Here is a 14,916-nt window from a genome sequence, read left to right as displayed (position 1 = left end):
CCCCCGCATGCTGTGCTCGGGGTGGCTGCCAGCCGTCCCTGCGCCCTGGCTATGCGTCAGTGTCCCGCCATGCCCAGCGCTGGCACCCATCACCCTCCAGCAGCGCCGTGGCCACCCCAGGTGGTCCATGGCCATCCTGCTCATGGAGGGACAAAGGGGGAGAAGTGCCACCACCTGCCCCCACCATCCTTGGGCGCAGGGCTGTGGCAGCGATGCCGTGCCAGGGGGGCTGCATGCCGGAGAGGCTTGTCTCAGGGCGCCGGCTTGCCCCACCACAATACCCTCTCACCCAGCTGGGGCGAGCCGGCAGTTCCTGCCCCACCGGCAATGCACACCGTAATTAGAGCAAGCAGGGCGGAAGCATCGGTGATAATTGGTGGTGACTCGTTAGCACTGGAGCGCCGCGTGCCCAGGGTGCGGCAGGACTTTCCGGCATGGCTGGTCTGCGGGGCCGGCTGGCATCCCAGTGTGCCGGCGGCCGCACAGCTGTGCGGGGCCTGGCTGGCTCCCTGCCGCCGGAGCGGGGCTGGGCGCGGGGGCGAGTGCCGTCATCGCCTTCACTTCGTGCCGCAGCACGCCCTGGCCCCACCACCCTCTTGTAAAAGGCAGGGCCGCGGGCTGGCGTCGGGGCGCTTCTGGCAGAGACGGTGAGAGCACAGGGACGGGGCAGAGGTGGGCAAAGGGGGGCAGAGGGCAGGGGAGGAAAGGAGGTGCTGGGGGGGTCTTTTGCTGGCCAGGCTTTCCCCACGGGTTTCCCATAGTGCCTGCGTGACCCCACACAAGGGGACTTGACGTGCGTTGTGCCCTCGCAGGGGTGGGCGCCTGTGGCACCATGAACCGGATCACGGTGTATGAGCGTGCCAACTTTGAGGGGCTGAGCCGGGAGTTCACCTGTGACGTGCCCGACCTGCACGAGCTGGATTTTGGGGACTGCATCGCCTCCCTGAAGGTGGTGGGGCAACCCTGGATCGCCTACACAGACCCCAAGTATGAGGGGGAGACGTATGCCTTCGAGGAGGGCGAGTACCCCTCCGTGGGGCGGCCCAACAGCTTCTCGGCGCTGCGCCTCGTGCACCATGACCTGGGGGACCCCCAGATCACCCTCTACGAGCGCCCCAACTTCCAAGGTGCCTGCAAGGTGGTGACGGAAGAGACCAACTTAGCGTACGGGTACTTCAACGACCGGGTGGCCTCTCACGTGGTGCAGCGAGGGGTTTGGCTGCTCTACCAGCACCCTGGCCGGAGCGGTTGGCATTGCCTGGCATGGCCCGGTGAGCGTCTCGCCGATTACAAACCCGAGCTGAACTTCCAGGCTCGGCTGTCCCACCTGCGCCCGCTGCAGCCTGGGCGGCCCCTGGTCTCAGCACGTCTCCTCTGGGAGCAGAAGCGTGTGGAGGCAGAGCGGGAGGTGCTGGTGGATGAGATTGAGGGGGTGAACGAGACGCAGTCGGAACAGGTGCTGGCGGCCAGCAGCAGCCGGGAGTACAGCACAACGCTCTGGCAGAGCTTCCACTTCAGCAACGCCACCAGCCTCAAAGCTGGGCTCTCCTTCACGCTGACTGTGGAAGCCTCCAATGTCTTCACGGTGCAGAAAGGACGCAGCGAATCCAGCACCCGCCGGGAACGCGTGGAGGTGCAGCTGCCCGCTAAGATCCCCCCACGCACGGCGCTCAGCATCCAGGTCTTGCGGAAGGAGGTGACTCTCTCCGTCCCAGTCCTGCTCACCATCACCCAGAACGAAGCTGTTCATACAGAGATGGGCGAGTACCGCAGCGTCTCGGGTACCAACATCAGTGCCCGCTATAGCTTGAAGCCTCTGCCGGCTGCAGGCAGGGAGCAGGCAGCCACTGAGGGGACAGAGCTGCTGCCCGGCACCAGGAAGGAGCTGTAACTGGGCACCGGCTCTGTCCCCTCGGTGGTGTGGGACCCTTGGGGACACCGGCGCTGCCCAACCCGCCCGTGGAGGAGCCAGGACCTGTTTTGCCCGGCTGCGTTGGGCGGCTCCCGGTGGCAAGACCTGACGGTGCCTCCTCCCAATAAATCCCCTTCCCCAACCACTCGGGTCTTTCACTGCGGGGGCCGGGGGTGGCTGGGCTTGAGGGAGCTGGGAGACACCGGGATGGGGGGGACACTAGGCTGGGGGAGCCAGAACACCAGGCTGGGGGGAGGGCACTGGGCTGGGGAAGCTGGGGCGACACCGGGCTGGGAGAGTTGGGGGACACCGGGCTGAGGGGTATACGGGGCTGGGGCAGCTGGGGGGACGGGGGGTAGGGAAATGGGGGAACACTGGGCTGGGGGGGCCGGGGGACACTGGGTGGCCTGGCCCCGCGCACACCTGGACGGGGAAACTGGATATTGGACTGGGGGCACACAGCGGGCCAGGGGCTGAAGCAGCTGCGGGGATACCGGTCGGAGGGACAGCGGGCCGGCCTGGCCCCGCACACACCGGGCTGCGGCAGCCACCGCGACCCCGCCCGCGCGAGCCCGTGGGCATGCGTGTCCCCACGGGATCGTCGCAGGGACCGTCCTCGGGGCCGCCGGGGAAGGCGGGGACACGGGAGGGGCGAGACTGCGGCCGGGGCTGTAGGAGCCGCAGGGCTCACTGCGGGACACGGGGGCCTGCCGGAGCGGGCTACGGCGGCCGGGCGAGCACAAAGGGCCACGGGGCGGTGGGCGCCCGGAGGGGCGAGGGGGTGGGGCCTGATGCACGCGGCGGTCCCGCCTCTAGTCACGCCTCCAGTCACGCCCCCCACGTGGCCATCGCCGCCGCCGGTCTCTTTAAATGATGCAACCGGCCTCACGCTTGGTCCCGCCCCCTGAGCGGTTATTCGCGGAGCCGGCACAGAGTTCTCTCATTCCATTGGCCGAGTCGCGCCTCTCTCACTGTCGATTGGCTCGACCTGTCCTGGCGACACGCCCTCCCCGCTGCGATTAGCCGATATGGCCCCGCCCCCCCGGCGGGAGGGGGGCGTGTGTGTGACAGCAGCATGGCGGCGGGAGCGATGGCGGCGGAGGAAGCGGAGGAGGCGCTGGGGCTTTTCACCGGCATCGGGCTCAGCGAGGCCAAAGCGCGCGAGACGCTGCGTAACGGGGCGCTCAGCGCGCTGCTCCGCCGGGCCGTGCTGCAGGTGCGCCCGCCGCGGGCCCCCACCCCGGTCCCTCGGTCTCCCGGTCCCCGGTGCGGCGGCGTCACTCCCGGGACCACACCCCTCCCCGGGACCCCTCCCCGGGACCCCCCCCGGCCCCGCCTCCTCCCGGCCCCACCGAGCGGCCTCGGCCTTGGCGGTCTCCCCTCCCCCCCCGCCCCGGGGCCGCCGGCTCGCTGGGGCTCAGCCCCGGACCCGCCTTGACGCTTCCCCGGGGCGGCGGCAGGCTCGGAGCGCGCTGGGTCCGGCCCTGGACAAAGCCACCGGGACGCTGCTCTACAACGCGGCCACCCGCCTCAGAGATCCGAAGCATCTTGGCTTCCTCGTCGGCTACATCGCCCGCCGGGAGATCCTCACCGACCTGCAGCTCAGCGGTACCGTGCGGCCCCGGGCCCCCCCGGCCCCGGCGGGGAGGGGAGGGCCCTGCTCCTCACCCAGCTCTGTCCTCAGCCGCCCTGGAGTACGTGAGGAGCCACCCCCTGGAGCCCCTGGACACAGCAGACTTTGAGCGGGCCTGTGGTGTGGGGGTGTGCGTCACCCCCGAGCAGATCGAGGAGGCGGTGAGTGGGGCTGTGGCCCTGCTGCCCGGCGGGGAACGCTGGACAAGACGGGCTGGCAGCCCATGTTGTCGTGCTGCCCGCCTGCCTCGCTCACCCCTGCGTCCCTGTCGTGCTCCCAGGTGGAGGCCGTGATCAGCGAACACCGAGCAGAGCTGCTGGCAGAGCGCTACCACTTCAACATGGGGCTGCTGATGGGTGAGTGTGGGGCACCAGGGCAGCCCCTGCCTGGCACTCCTACTCCCCTGGATCCTGAGGGCCAGCCCTTTGCCAGGGGCTGTCTCAGCTCCAGCTGCTGTGTCGTTGTGCCACAGCCCACTCGATGCATGGGAGCTGTCCTGCCATGTCCCCTGTGCGCGCAGGGCTGCGGGTCACAGCTGCCTGTGGTGCCCTGTGCTAGGGACAGCTCTGGGGCAAGGGCTGTCTCCAGCCGCTGGCTGCGGTGTCCTGCGTCAGCGGCCCTGGCTGAAGCCCCCCAGGCTGGGCCGTGCCCCTAGCCCACAGGGTGCTCTGTCCACAGGGGAGGCGCGGAGCCGGCTGCGGTGGGCAGAAGGGAAGACCATCAAGAATGAGGTGGACCTGCAGGTGGGTGTGAGGGCAGTGGGTTAGGGGCTGCTTGTGGTAGTGTCCCCTGTTGGTGCCGTGTCTGGTGTGGGACCTGTTGACCTGTCCCGTGGGAGGGCCTGGTGCTGGGAACAGCCTACCCCGGGTAGATGCGGGGTGGGGGAAAGGGGGACACAGCTGGACAGGGCCCTCTCCAGGCCTTGAGGCACTGGGAGCGTTTTCTACTCCTGTCTCTGTATTTCTTCAACAGGTGCTGCATTTGCTGGGACCGAAGACAGAAGCTGACCTGGAAAAGAAGCCAAAGGTGAGGAAGTGGGGGAGTCTGGGAACTGAGATGGTATTTCCCTGCCGAGTATCCAGGCAGGATCCCAGATAGCTGCTCTGGGTCCAGCCGCCACCATGGGCACAGATCTGAGGGAGCGCTGGGGGCAGCAGGCTGGGCCAGGAGAGGAAGGGTCATGCTGGGGCTGGGCACTCAGGATCCTGTGCTGGTCCCTGCAGGCTGTGAAGGGCCGGCCAGCCCCGGCAGAGAAGCAGAAGGCAGCTGTGGTGGAGAATGGTAAGGAACTGTCCTTCTGCGGGCAGCTTCCCCAGCCTTTGGGTTCCTGTCTGAGACCTGCCTCTGAGCTGGGCCCTGGGAGCTGCGGTCAGGCCACTGCTCAGCCCCCTCTCTCTCTGCAGGCGAGGTGGGCACGGAGACACGATCGCTGCTGGAGCAGCTGCGGGGAGAAGCCCTCAAGTTCCATAAGCCAGGTGAGTGTGAGGAGCCCCTGCCATGTGTGGGGCCTGGCCCCAGTTCTCCATGCTGCGGAGGACCAGCCTGGCTCCATGTCCTTCCCTGCCGGCTGCCAGGCTTGGCTCGGTTTGGGTGGTACTGCAGCCCTGAGCATCCTCTGCCCGCAGGAGAGAACTACAAGACAGAAGGCTACGTGGTGACACCCAACACCATGGCTCTGCTGAAGCAGCACCTGGCAATCACGGGTGGGCAGGTGAGACCGCGTCCCCCAGCCCAGTGGTTCCCTGTGAGGGTGCCACTGCTGTGCCAGGCTCCAGCCAGGTGGGTGGGGTGGCTGGGGACACACACAGCTCACTGGGGGCACAGTCAGAGGCAGCACCCATGTGGCACAGAGGGCTTTGTGGGATTGTTGGGGGCTCATGTCAGTGCCCGGGTTGTCAAGGAGGCAGAGAGTCTCCTGCCAAAGGACAGAGGTATTCCCCTTCCCCGCTGCAGGTTCGGACACGGTTCCCTCCAGAACCCAATGGGATCTTGCACATTGGCCATGCCAAGGCCATCAACTTCAACTTTGGCTATGCCAAGGTGAGAAGCACCAAGCCCCGCTGCCAGCTCCCCCCAGCCCCTGCCTCCACACGCTTGGCCGCCAGCCCTGTGGTCCCTCAGGATGTGGGTGCTCACTGTCCCCCCATCCCCAGGCCAATGGTGGCGTGTGCTTCCTGCGCTACGATGACACCAACCCTGAGAAGGAGGAGGAGAAGTACTTCACGGCCATCCGGGAGATGGTGGAGTGGCTGGGTATGGCTTGGGCTGGGGAGGGCAGCATCAGACCAGGTGCTGCTGGGGACACTCCTGCATGCAGGTCCTGCTGACGGGCCCTGGGGCTGCCTCCAACCTGCTCTGTTTCCCCCATCCCCACAGGCTACCAGCCCTATGCAGTGACACACGCATCGGATTACTTTGACCAGCTGTACACCTGGGCCCTGGAACTCATCCGCAGGTGAGCATGCCGGGGTGGTATGGGTGTGCCAGGTGGCATGGATATCCTGTGCCGCAGCCGGGCTCCCCCTCACTCAGGGAATGGGCCACTTGTGTCTGATGATCGTGTTTCTTCTCCATAGGGGTCAGGCGTACGTCTGCCATCAAAAGGTTGAGGAGATCAAGGGCCACAACCCACCGCCCTCGCCGTGGCGGGACCGGCCCATGGAGGAGTCACTGCTGCTCTTTGAGGTACTCCTGGCTGGGGGCAGGTGCTGCGTGCCCGTGGGGTCCAGGTCTGTGGCTCGGCCGACAGCTTCCCCCTGCTCTACAGGACATGCGAAAGGGCAAGTTTGCAGAGGGGGAGGCCACGCTGAGGATGAAGCTGGTGATGGAGGATGGGAAGATGGACCCTGTCGCCTACCGTGTCAAGTTCACACCACACCACCGCACCGGGGACAAGTGGTAGGGAGGGCCTGCCGTGTCCTGGCACACCTGGCTGGTCTGTGTCTCCTAAGAGTGGGGAGGTGTCGGGAGGGGAGCAGCAGCAGACTCTGCCCCAGGGCTGACTGCGTCTGCCTTGCAGGTGCATCTACCCCACGTATGATTACACACACTGCCTCTGTGACTCCATCGAGCACATCACGCACTCCCTCTGCACCAAGGAGTTCCAGGCCAGGTGAGTGCTGTGCATGGCAGGGCAGCTCTGGGTGGGGAGCAGCTGGCCATGTTCTGGCAGCTGCCAAAGTGTTGGGGGACAGTGTGTCTGTGGGGCTGTAGGCGGGCACAAGGCTGAGTCGGGCTGTGCCGGGCTGTGCCTGTGCCTCCCTTGCAGGCGCTCCTCCTACTTCTGGCTGTGCAACGTGCTGGATGTCTACTGCCCTGTGCAGTGGGAGTATGGGCGCCTGAACCTGCTCTACACCGTCGTCTCCAAGAGGAAGATCATCCGGCTGGTGGAGATGGGTGCCGTCAGGTAGGAGTGGGGCCAGCAGCCAGGGTGCGTCTTGCCCAGGGCACAACTGGCTGTCACACTGGTGTTTTCTCAGGGACTGGGATGACCCGCGGCTCTTCACACTGACAGCCCTGCGCCGGCGAGGCTTCCCCCCCGAGGCCATCAACAACTTCTGTGCCCGGGTAGGTGCTGGGGAAAGGATGGGATGGGGCAGGGGGATGTGTCCCCCAGCCAGCGCTGTGACAGCAGGCTGTCCTACAGGTCGGTGTGACAGTGGCTCAGGCGACGATGGAGCCACATCTGCTGGAGGCGTGTGCACGGGAGGTGCTGAATGAGCAGGCCCCCCGTGCCATGGCTGTCCTGGAGCCCCTCAAGGTCACCATCACCAACTTCCCTGCCCCGAAGGTGAGACTGCCACGGGCTAGCATGGGAGTGGGAGTCCCAAAGGTCAGCATTCACTCCCTCCTTCTCCCCAGACACTTGAGGTCCTTGTGCCCAACTTTCCAGCTGATGAGAGCCGGGGTTTTCACAAAGTGCCCTTCCAGCCCACCATCTACATTGAGGAGACGGACTTCAGGGAGGTGAGCCAGGCCCACTGGGCTGTACTGCTCTCTCTCCCGGGAGCTACAGCTCAGGCAGCGGGAGCCTGGCAGTGCTGAGGGTTGTGCTGGTGCTGTATGGGGCACAGGCAGGTGTCAGGCACCCGACTGCAACTCCCAAATGTGCCAGCAGCTCTGACATTGCCTGCTGCCCTCAGCCTGGCCAGGACATGTCAAACCGATGGCACCCACACCTGGCCTGTGCACTGGGGAACATCCCACAGCAATGTTGGGAGTTCAAACAGCCCTGTATGTGCCAATCCCTGGAACAGCATGAGTGGGTGGGGGGATGCAGTCGTGGGAACAGAGCGCCATGCTGGAGGGGGGACCTGCTGCCCATGCTGGGACCCCTTGTGCAGCTGTGAACTCTCTGCAGGAGGTGGACAAGGGCTACAAGCGCTTGGCCCCCGGGCAGCCAGTGGGATTGCGCCATGCTGGCTACGTCATCACCGTTCAGAACGTCATCAAGGTGGGTGGCTCTTAGCACTGGTGACACAAGGTTGGGCCGTGGGATTTCAGGACATGGCTGTGCCTCACCAGGGAAGGGCAGTGATGGTCGTCTCAGGCCAGGCGCTGTGGGCACAGCATGAGCACAAGCTGCCTGTGCAGCAGCTCCCTGCCAGTCCTGTGCCGCATGTGGCAGGGAGCAGGGTTGCCCTGAGCTGGGGGGCTGGCGGTTCATCCCCAGGGCTGCCCTGCGGGATGGGACTGCTGCCTGATGGCTCAGCTTGTCTCCTCTCCCCCAGGACGCCAGCGGGCGCGTGATCGAACTGGAGGTGACCTGCACCAAATCGGAAGTGGCAGAGAAGCCCAAAGCTTTCATCCACTGGGTGTCGGAGCCGCTGGCATGTGAAGTGCGGCTCTATGACCGGCTGTGAGTACCCGGCTACCCGCAGAGGTGCGGGTGCAAGCTCAGCAGTGCTCTAGCGGCAGCGTGGCTGTACACCAGCAGGCTCTGCTGGGGTCTACCCGGCTCCTTGGTGGGGAAGAAAGCTGCTGCTGTGGGGTCCTGCGAGCTGCTGCCTCACAGCTGCCACGGGGCACCACCTCCCCTCCCCTGGCAGTTTTGGGCTGAGACTATCTCATGGCAGGTTTTTGCACAAAAATCCTGAGGACCCGTCGGAGGTGCCTGGTGGCTTTCTGAGCGACCTCAACCCCGTGAGTAGTGGGAGGAGCTGGGGTTATGGACCGCAGGGGGAGCTGGGGTCCTCCTGCACCCATGCCAGTGGCACCCATGTCCATGCAACCCCTACCCCTCCCTGGGCAGGGCCGTGATATGGCCCAGCAGGGAGACAGGCTGGGGGGAGTGGGGCTGTGGAAGGGACAGAGGGGCCAAGGGCCAGGGGTGCCAGCTGAGCTGCCTCCCCCTGCCAGGACTCCCTGCGCGTTGTCCGCAATGCCCTGGTCGACAGCTCCGTCCTCTCCGCCCGGCCCTTTGCCAAGTTCCAGTTTGAGCGGCTGGGCTACTTCTCCGTGGATCCGGACAGCGAGGAGGGGAAGGTGAGCCCTAGGGAAGGGGCAAGGGGACACACCTGGCCTGCTGTGGGGCTCCCCGTGCCCCCCGCGGGACTCCCAGCTGACCTTCTGCCTCTTCCCAGATGGTGTTCAACCGGACGGTGACGCTGAAGGAGGACCCCGGCAAGGCCTGAGGGACCCACTGCTGCTATCCCGCCGTGGTGCTGCTTCCCCGGGGGTCCCTGCACACCCCCAGCACCGCCATGCCTTGGTGCAGCCCCCAGGGCCCCCCACAGCATTGCCTCAATAAACTGAGCATCCCAGCCCTGTCCCCACACCATCACTGCCTCCCAGCGCCCGCTCAGCCGCGGAGTAGGGGTCTCTCCTCTCCCTGGGGGCTCGGGGTCTGCCCCAGTGCCTCCCGTGCAGGGCTGGTGCCGCTACGGGAGCCGCAGCTCCCCCCACCCGTGACCGCGATGCTGGGCTAGGGTTGAGGGTGCCAGGGTGGGATGGAGGAGTGTCCCCAGGGTCTGCTCTGGGCCGTGGCGGGTGGAGGCAGGGTGCAGGCAGGCACCAGGGTGTGCGCACTGTGTACAAACACCGCCCGAGCGTCGTCCCCCCTTTAAGGTGGACTCGAGTAGGGTGGCCCCTGCTCGGGCCCGGGCTGGGGGTCAGCGGTGTGCCCCGCGGGACCGACATACCCCCCGTGCCTTGAGGCTCGTGACCGTGGCCCCGGCCCTGGCGCGGGTGGGGGGAGGCTCTGCCCGACCCTACGGGCCACCTTAAGCGGCAGCGGGGACGGGGAGGCCATGCCGAAGCACATGGGCATGTTAAAGCAGCCCCGGCCCGGCCCCACGGTGTGGGGGACATTTTATCCCCACGGGGGACCCTTCCTCCCGCGGCGCCGCTCGGGGGCAGGGGCAGGGCGCGGCCTCAGCCGGTACCTGCCACGGAGGCCCGAGCACCCTTCCCGGGCAGCCCCTTCATTGGGGTCTCGCCCACCCGTGGGGCGGTGCGAAGCCTCGCCCCGCCTGCTGCGTGGGGGTCGAGGTCGGGCTGCCCTCGCCTCACGCAGAGCAGGGGGGCGGCTGCGTGGGACCCCTTGGCCGGCGGCGCCCCACGGCAACGCGTGCTAGTGGCATCCCGATCCCCACGGCCGCGACCGAGGGCTGTCCCCACCCCAGTCGGGGTCCTCGACCCCTGCGTGTCCCGGACCCGCGAAACCCCCGGGCTCGAGAGCGTCCCACCGCGGAGGGCGCCCCCCGGCGGGAAGGGGGCCCTTTAAGGGGCGGGGCGGGCCCTGGCGCCGAGCTCTCGCGGGACTTGGGGGCTGCGCTCTCGCGAGTCTGGGGCCGCACGTTGATTGGCTGTGGGGGGTTGAATGTAAGATGGCGCCCAGGGAGCTGTGAGGGGAAAAGACTCGGGGCCGAGGCGGCGGTGGCGGCGCGAGGCGACGGCGGCAGCGGGGCCGGGGTGAGGCGGGGCCGGGACACGCCGCGGCGCAGCGGGGCCGCCGGGCCGCGGGGGGTGCGCGGCGACGGGCCCGGGCGGGGCCTCCCGTCGGGCGCGGGGGGAGGCGGCGGCGGTTCCGGGGGCGGCGCGGGCCCGGCGGGGAGGGGGGAGGGGGCGGCCCCGCCTGCCGGGCCCGCGCACCCCCCTCCCGCAGGGACGCGCGCAGCTTGGCCGTGCACGCGCAGGGCGCGCCCCCTGCCCCCCCCCGCCCCCCCCCCGCCCGGCACTGGGCGCGTCCCCGCCCCGCGGCGGGGCGGCCCCTTCCCTGCGCGGCGGCGGCAACGCGCGCCGGAAGGCGCGGTCTCCGCCTCTGTGCGGCGCGGCCCTCGACGGCCGCCGTCCCCGGCGAAGCCCCCAATATGGCTCCTGCGGCGGGGGGAGGGGGGGGGGGGCGTCGCGGCGCCTACCGCGGGCCCGGGCCCGGCCGCCCCGCCAGGGAACAAAGGCGGCGGGGAGCGGCCTGGGCAGCGCCGGGCTCCCTGCGGGCCGGGGCCGGCCGTGCCGCAGAGGGAGGCCCCGTGGGCTTCGCGTCCCCCGCTCGAGCGAGGGAGCGGCTGAACCGCGGCCGATGATCTCACGGGCTAAATATGGAGTTTCGCCTTGTCTGGGCTGGGTGGCGGGGCGGCCTGTGGTGTTCCCGGGCCGCCGAGCAGCGCCGGGCCGCGGCCGGGAACACCTGCGGGGGGGAGCAGGGAGGGACCTCTGGATACGGTCACTGCTGCTGCCTTGTTCTAAGTTCTGTCTTCCAGTAACTCCGGTGTGCTGTCACCGGCTGTACTGTGCCTGATGCCGCACGCTGTGAGTGCACTGCGCCCTGTGACAGATGTGCTCACCCACTCCTATCTAGTAACACTTATCAGGCCGAGGGGTACAATGATTAGGAATTGGGCATCTCACAGTTCTTCAGTAGGAACTGCTAGCTGCGTGGATGATCAGATCTTTCTTTACTGATTTTTTTTTTTCTTAATTGAATACATATTAAAAATAAAAGGGCTTTAATAAAGAAAGAGGAACTGGGGATGGAAAGGGCTTCTTTGTTCTGTCTTCTCCAGAACGTTACAAGTCTAAGAGCTCAGGACAAGAGCAGCAGAAATACATGCAACATGGTGACTGGTGAGTCTAGATTGTCCACATGCCGCAAGTTGTGTGTGTGTTTTCAGTAACCTCAGTCTAAGTTTTGAACTAACCGTATGTGCTCATGATGTTCAAAGACTTTCTTGAACTTATTTCCTAAAAAAAACGCTGTTGTGCTGAAGAGGCAGGAATTACTGCCAGTTATCAGAGAAAGCTTATCACCTCGATGCTCTTCTTTTATTTTAAAATACAGTATTAAGAACATGCTGCCGAGATCTAGTGAGGATGGGTGTTTGCTGTTTCTAATGTGTGTCTACAGGATAAATGGAATGCATAAATTAGTATGTGTTAATAACTAACAGTAAAAGTGGCGACTGCAGCAGCAAGCTGTGTATGTTGTCCTATGAAAATCTGTTGAATGCACATTTGAGCCTTAAAGAGGTTTTCTATCATAAATGCAGGTGGGTTTAGTTTTAATAAATAACATTTCTGGGAGTGCAGCGTTACTTTCCTACTTCATCTAGACTTCATACCTGTATTGCTGCGTAGGGTTCTGTGAAGTGCAGTTTTGAGGAGTTCAATGCTTTTAGTTAAATAACACTAAGTAGCCTTCAAACTGACAGGAGCAACTCTGGGGGAAACTTAGTCCAGACTGCACTGTTACCTGCAGTGCCTTTAGCTCCTTTCTGATTGCCAGAGTTGGAGAGCTGTAGAAAAAATCCAGTGAAGATCCTGCTGCTGTCCAGAGCAGGAACAAATAGTGTGTGGCGCGGTGGGGCTCTGATCTGTGATTGGGACTTCAGGTGCTGTAGTGGCTCAGATGAGCATTTTGCTGCTTTAGGTGTTAGTGCCTCTCAGTGTAGTAACTTCCAGAAAATATAAAGGAAGGTTTTTTTCCCATGCTAGAAGAGAGGAGAAGAGAGCTTCCTTGTGATAGGGGAAGATTCACTAGTAGGGGAAGACTGGCCTAGTAGGGTCTTAATTTTTATGCTTGCCAAAGAGATCTAATTAAGATGGAGCAGCTGAGCAGGGTCAAGGATTTGTATCTAATGAATTCATGCTGTGTTTGTTCTGCTTCCTGGTGGCTGGAAGAGGTAGGTGACAATTTGGTGGTGGACCTCTTCTTTGAGCCTGCTGCTTATGCGTCTGGTTTTTTGGTGGCTTCTAGTCTCTGCTGCACAGGAGCACGGTGTACCTATGAGCAGCCCTTGACAGAAGGATAGGAGTTCCAGAAGTAAAAATGAGGGCTAACAGATAGCTGTTGTTGAAAACTGTGGCCTTGCTGACCTTCCCAAGCTCTTCCTTGACAAGATTAACAGAAGGTGGATAGCTATTCCCTGAGCTGTTCCAACATAATAAGCACCAATGCAGGAGCAAGGAAGAAGGCAGGACCTTTGCTGAGAGGTGAGCCCATCCTATTCAGCAGCAGCTAGCTGTCAAAGAGCATATAGTCTCAAAGAGCACTTGTAGTGTTTGTGTCTGGGTTCTAGCATGGCATCCTTGAGGCTTATTCCTCAGAAGTCTTCCCTCTGAAAGCTGTGTCTGCTAGTACACCTCAGAGTGGACATGCAAAATGATTATGCATTTCTGAAAGCTTCACTGTAGTATTGAAGTCAAATATTTGCAAGTTCCAAGTAGAAAATCGGGACAAGTTAATCGCTCAAAATCTGTTTTCCAGCTTCAGAGTATGTAACGGAGCCTCTTACAATTAGATGGAAGATGCATTCGAGTGTGCCTGATGTAGGTCCTGTCTGAGTCACTGAGGATGCATTAACAAGATTGTTCTCTATTTTCACCCTGGACATATGGTCACCTGGGAAAGGGTTAATAATGTGTCCTGTAGAGGTGTAAAGTACCTGGGTGGCTCCTGGAGGAAACCTCACGCAGCAACTAAGTGAATAGTCTTACTGTCTCTATCACGCAGAGATGGCTTGAAAATGTGTCAGATCAGAATCTCTGAAAGGCAGGAGAATTGTTTTACTGTCCAGCTGTGGGCTCTATGGGAGCTTCTGTATGCTGATTTTTACAGACACTTTGGATTTACTAAGTGAACACTGTTAGCTGGTGCTTTTTACTAAACATTGATGCATGTTTTAAGAATATTTTCTGTAGTAATCTCATACAGCAACAAACGTTGCTTCATAACTCCAGAAACTATAGATAACAGCGCAAGTTGCCTCATGTGTGTTCCTCTTACCTTTGATATTCATTCTTTCTCCTGTGAGCCTGGTTCAATGCACTAGCCATGAACCTCCTCCATGTAAACAAAAACTTCTGTGTGTTTAGACTGCTGTGTCACGTAACGGTAAAGGGTGGTTAGAAGTTGTTCTAGCTCCCACTGATTTTGGTAGGAATTGGAGCTGGACTTACGGAATACACTTGGGTGCCACTGAGAGCTTAGAACTAACTTCCATTTTCACAAAGGCTGTTGCAGTCTTATGTTCAACCACATAATCCTGTCTTGGTTTCATTTCGTTAAAACATGGTAAAATGATATAAAAGGTTCTGCTTTTGTACCTATTCTCTTTAGAACTACAGTCATAAAGTACATATAGTGATGTTTGTCCCTTTTTCCTCCTTTCTGCAGCTTGATCTAGTAGTACTAGTCTCCTCTTCTAGTCCTAATCTTGTGCTGTTTCACATTTTTTCACAACTGTCTCAGTATCTGGTAGTGTTATAGCTCAAATCTATTTATCCTTTATCAAGACTAATTAGTGCCTGAGAAACAACCTGTATACTTGCTGCAGAAACAATTTGTGGGTTTAAAGAAGATAAGTCAGTAAAAAAAGAACGCTGTCAGAGTATACCCTAGAGCTTTCTAATGCCCTCAGGTGGAGTCATCTTTTCTGTTGTTTGGGTTTTTTTCCCCTTGCTCTCACTTCCTCCCTGATCATCTGATTTCTTTTTCTCTCTCTCTTATGGCTTCATACATGGCATGTTTCATGTCAACCTCTTCCTATATTAAAGGGACATCAAGAACTAATGCTGCTATTGCCTTTGTCATTTCCAGAGCTCTGCTTCTCCATGTGTGTAGCTCCCTATTTGAGGAATCGCTTGATTCCAGCACTCTCCTTTTGCTTGCTATGTTTGAATCGATAAGACTGTCCTAGTCCTAACAGCAGTGGGCTGAATGCTGCATCTGATGCTCTTCCATTGTGCTTCCCATTAGCTGCCTAGAATAGAACTGCATGGCCTGATAAAACATACTGCTCAGTTCTCCCACCTCTGTGGCTGCAAAGCAGGGCCACAGATATTGATTTCTAAGCTTCTCTCACTAATAGTGCATGCTGTAAACGAATTGAAACGTGTGACTTGATTTCGTCTGTTATGGGACTCGCCTGGTCTG

The 14,916-nt window shown here is 61.7% G+C and overlaps 2 protein-coding genes across 2 annotated transcripts; both read left to right on the top strand.

The window, feature by feature from the left end:
* Positions 1–805: 805 nt before the first annotated feature.
* Positions 806–1,891, top strand: LOC309408531 (epidermal differentiation-specific protein-like; the record flags this gene model as incomplete). Its single annotated transcript, XM_082004384.1, has 1 exon — positions 806–1,891. The coding sequence occupies exon 1, from the start codon at positions 833–835 to the stop codon at positions 1,889–1,891; it is 1,059 nt and encodes a 352-aa protein (XP_081860510.1). The 5' UTR covers positions 806–832.
* A 1,105-nt stretch (positions 1,892–2,996) lies between these two features.
* QARS1 (glutaminyl-tRNA synthetase 1) lies at positions 2,997–9,178 on the top strand (the record flags this gene model as incomplete). The annotated part of the gene is made up of 24 exons (XM_082004856.1): positions 2,997–3,128; positions 3,373–3,520; positions 3,597–3,706; positions 3,826–3,901; positions 4,224–4,288; positions 4,518–4,571; positions 4,769–4,826; positions 4,949–5,020; positions 5,171–5,256; positions 5,499–5,585; positions 5,699–5,798; positions 5,922–6,000; positions 6,122–6,230; positions 6,313–6,443; positions 6,565–6,657; positions 6,814–6,951; positions 7,025–7,112; positions 7,192–7,335; positions 7,407–7,511; positions 7,906–7,998; positions 8,276–8,403; positions 8,621–8,687; positions 8,904–9,029; positions 9,128–9,178. Exons 1-24 carry the CDS (start codon positions 3,003–3,005, stop codon positions 9,176–9,178), a joined length of 2,334 nt encoding a protein of 777 aa, XP_081860982.1. The 5' UTR covers positions 2,997–3,002.
* Between the last annotated feature and the right edge of the window lie 5,738 nt (positions 9,179–14,916).

This window comes from Phaethon aethereus (genome assembly GCF_964289735.1).
Source record: "Phaethon aethereus genome assembly, chromosome: 11".
In the NCBI taxonomy this organism is placed as follows: Eukaryota; Metazoa; Chordata; class Aves; order Phaethontiformes; family Phaethontidae; genus Phaethon; species Phaethon aethereus.
The sequence above is the reverse complement of the archived record's forward strand: the minus strand, read 5'-3'. Positions and strand labels throughout refer to the sequence as shown.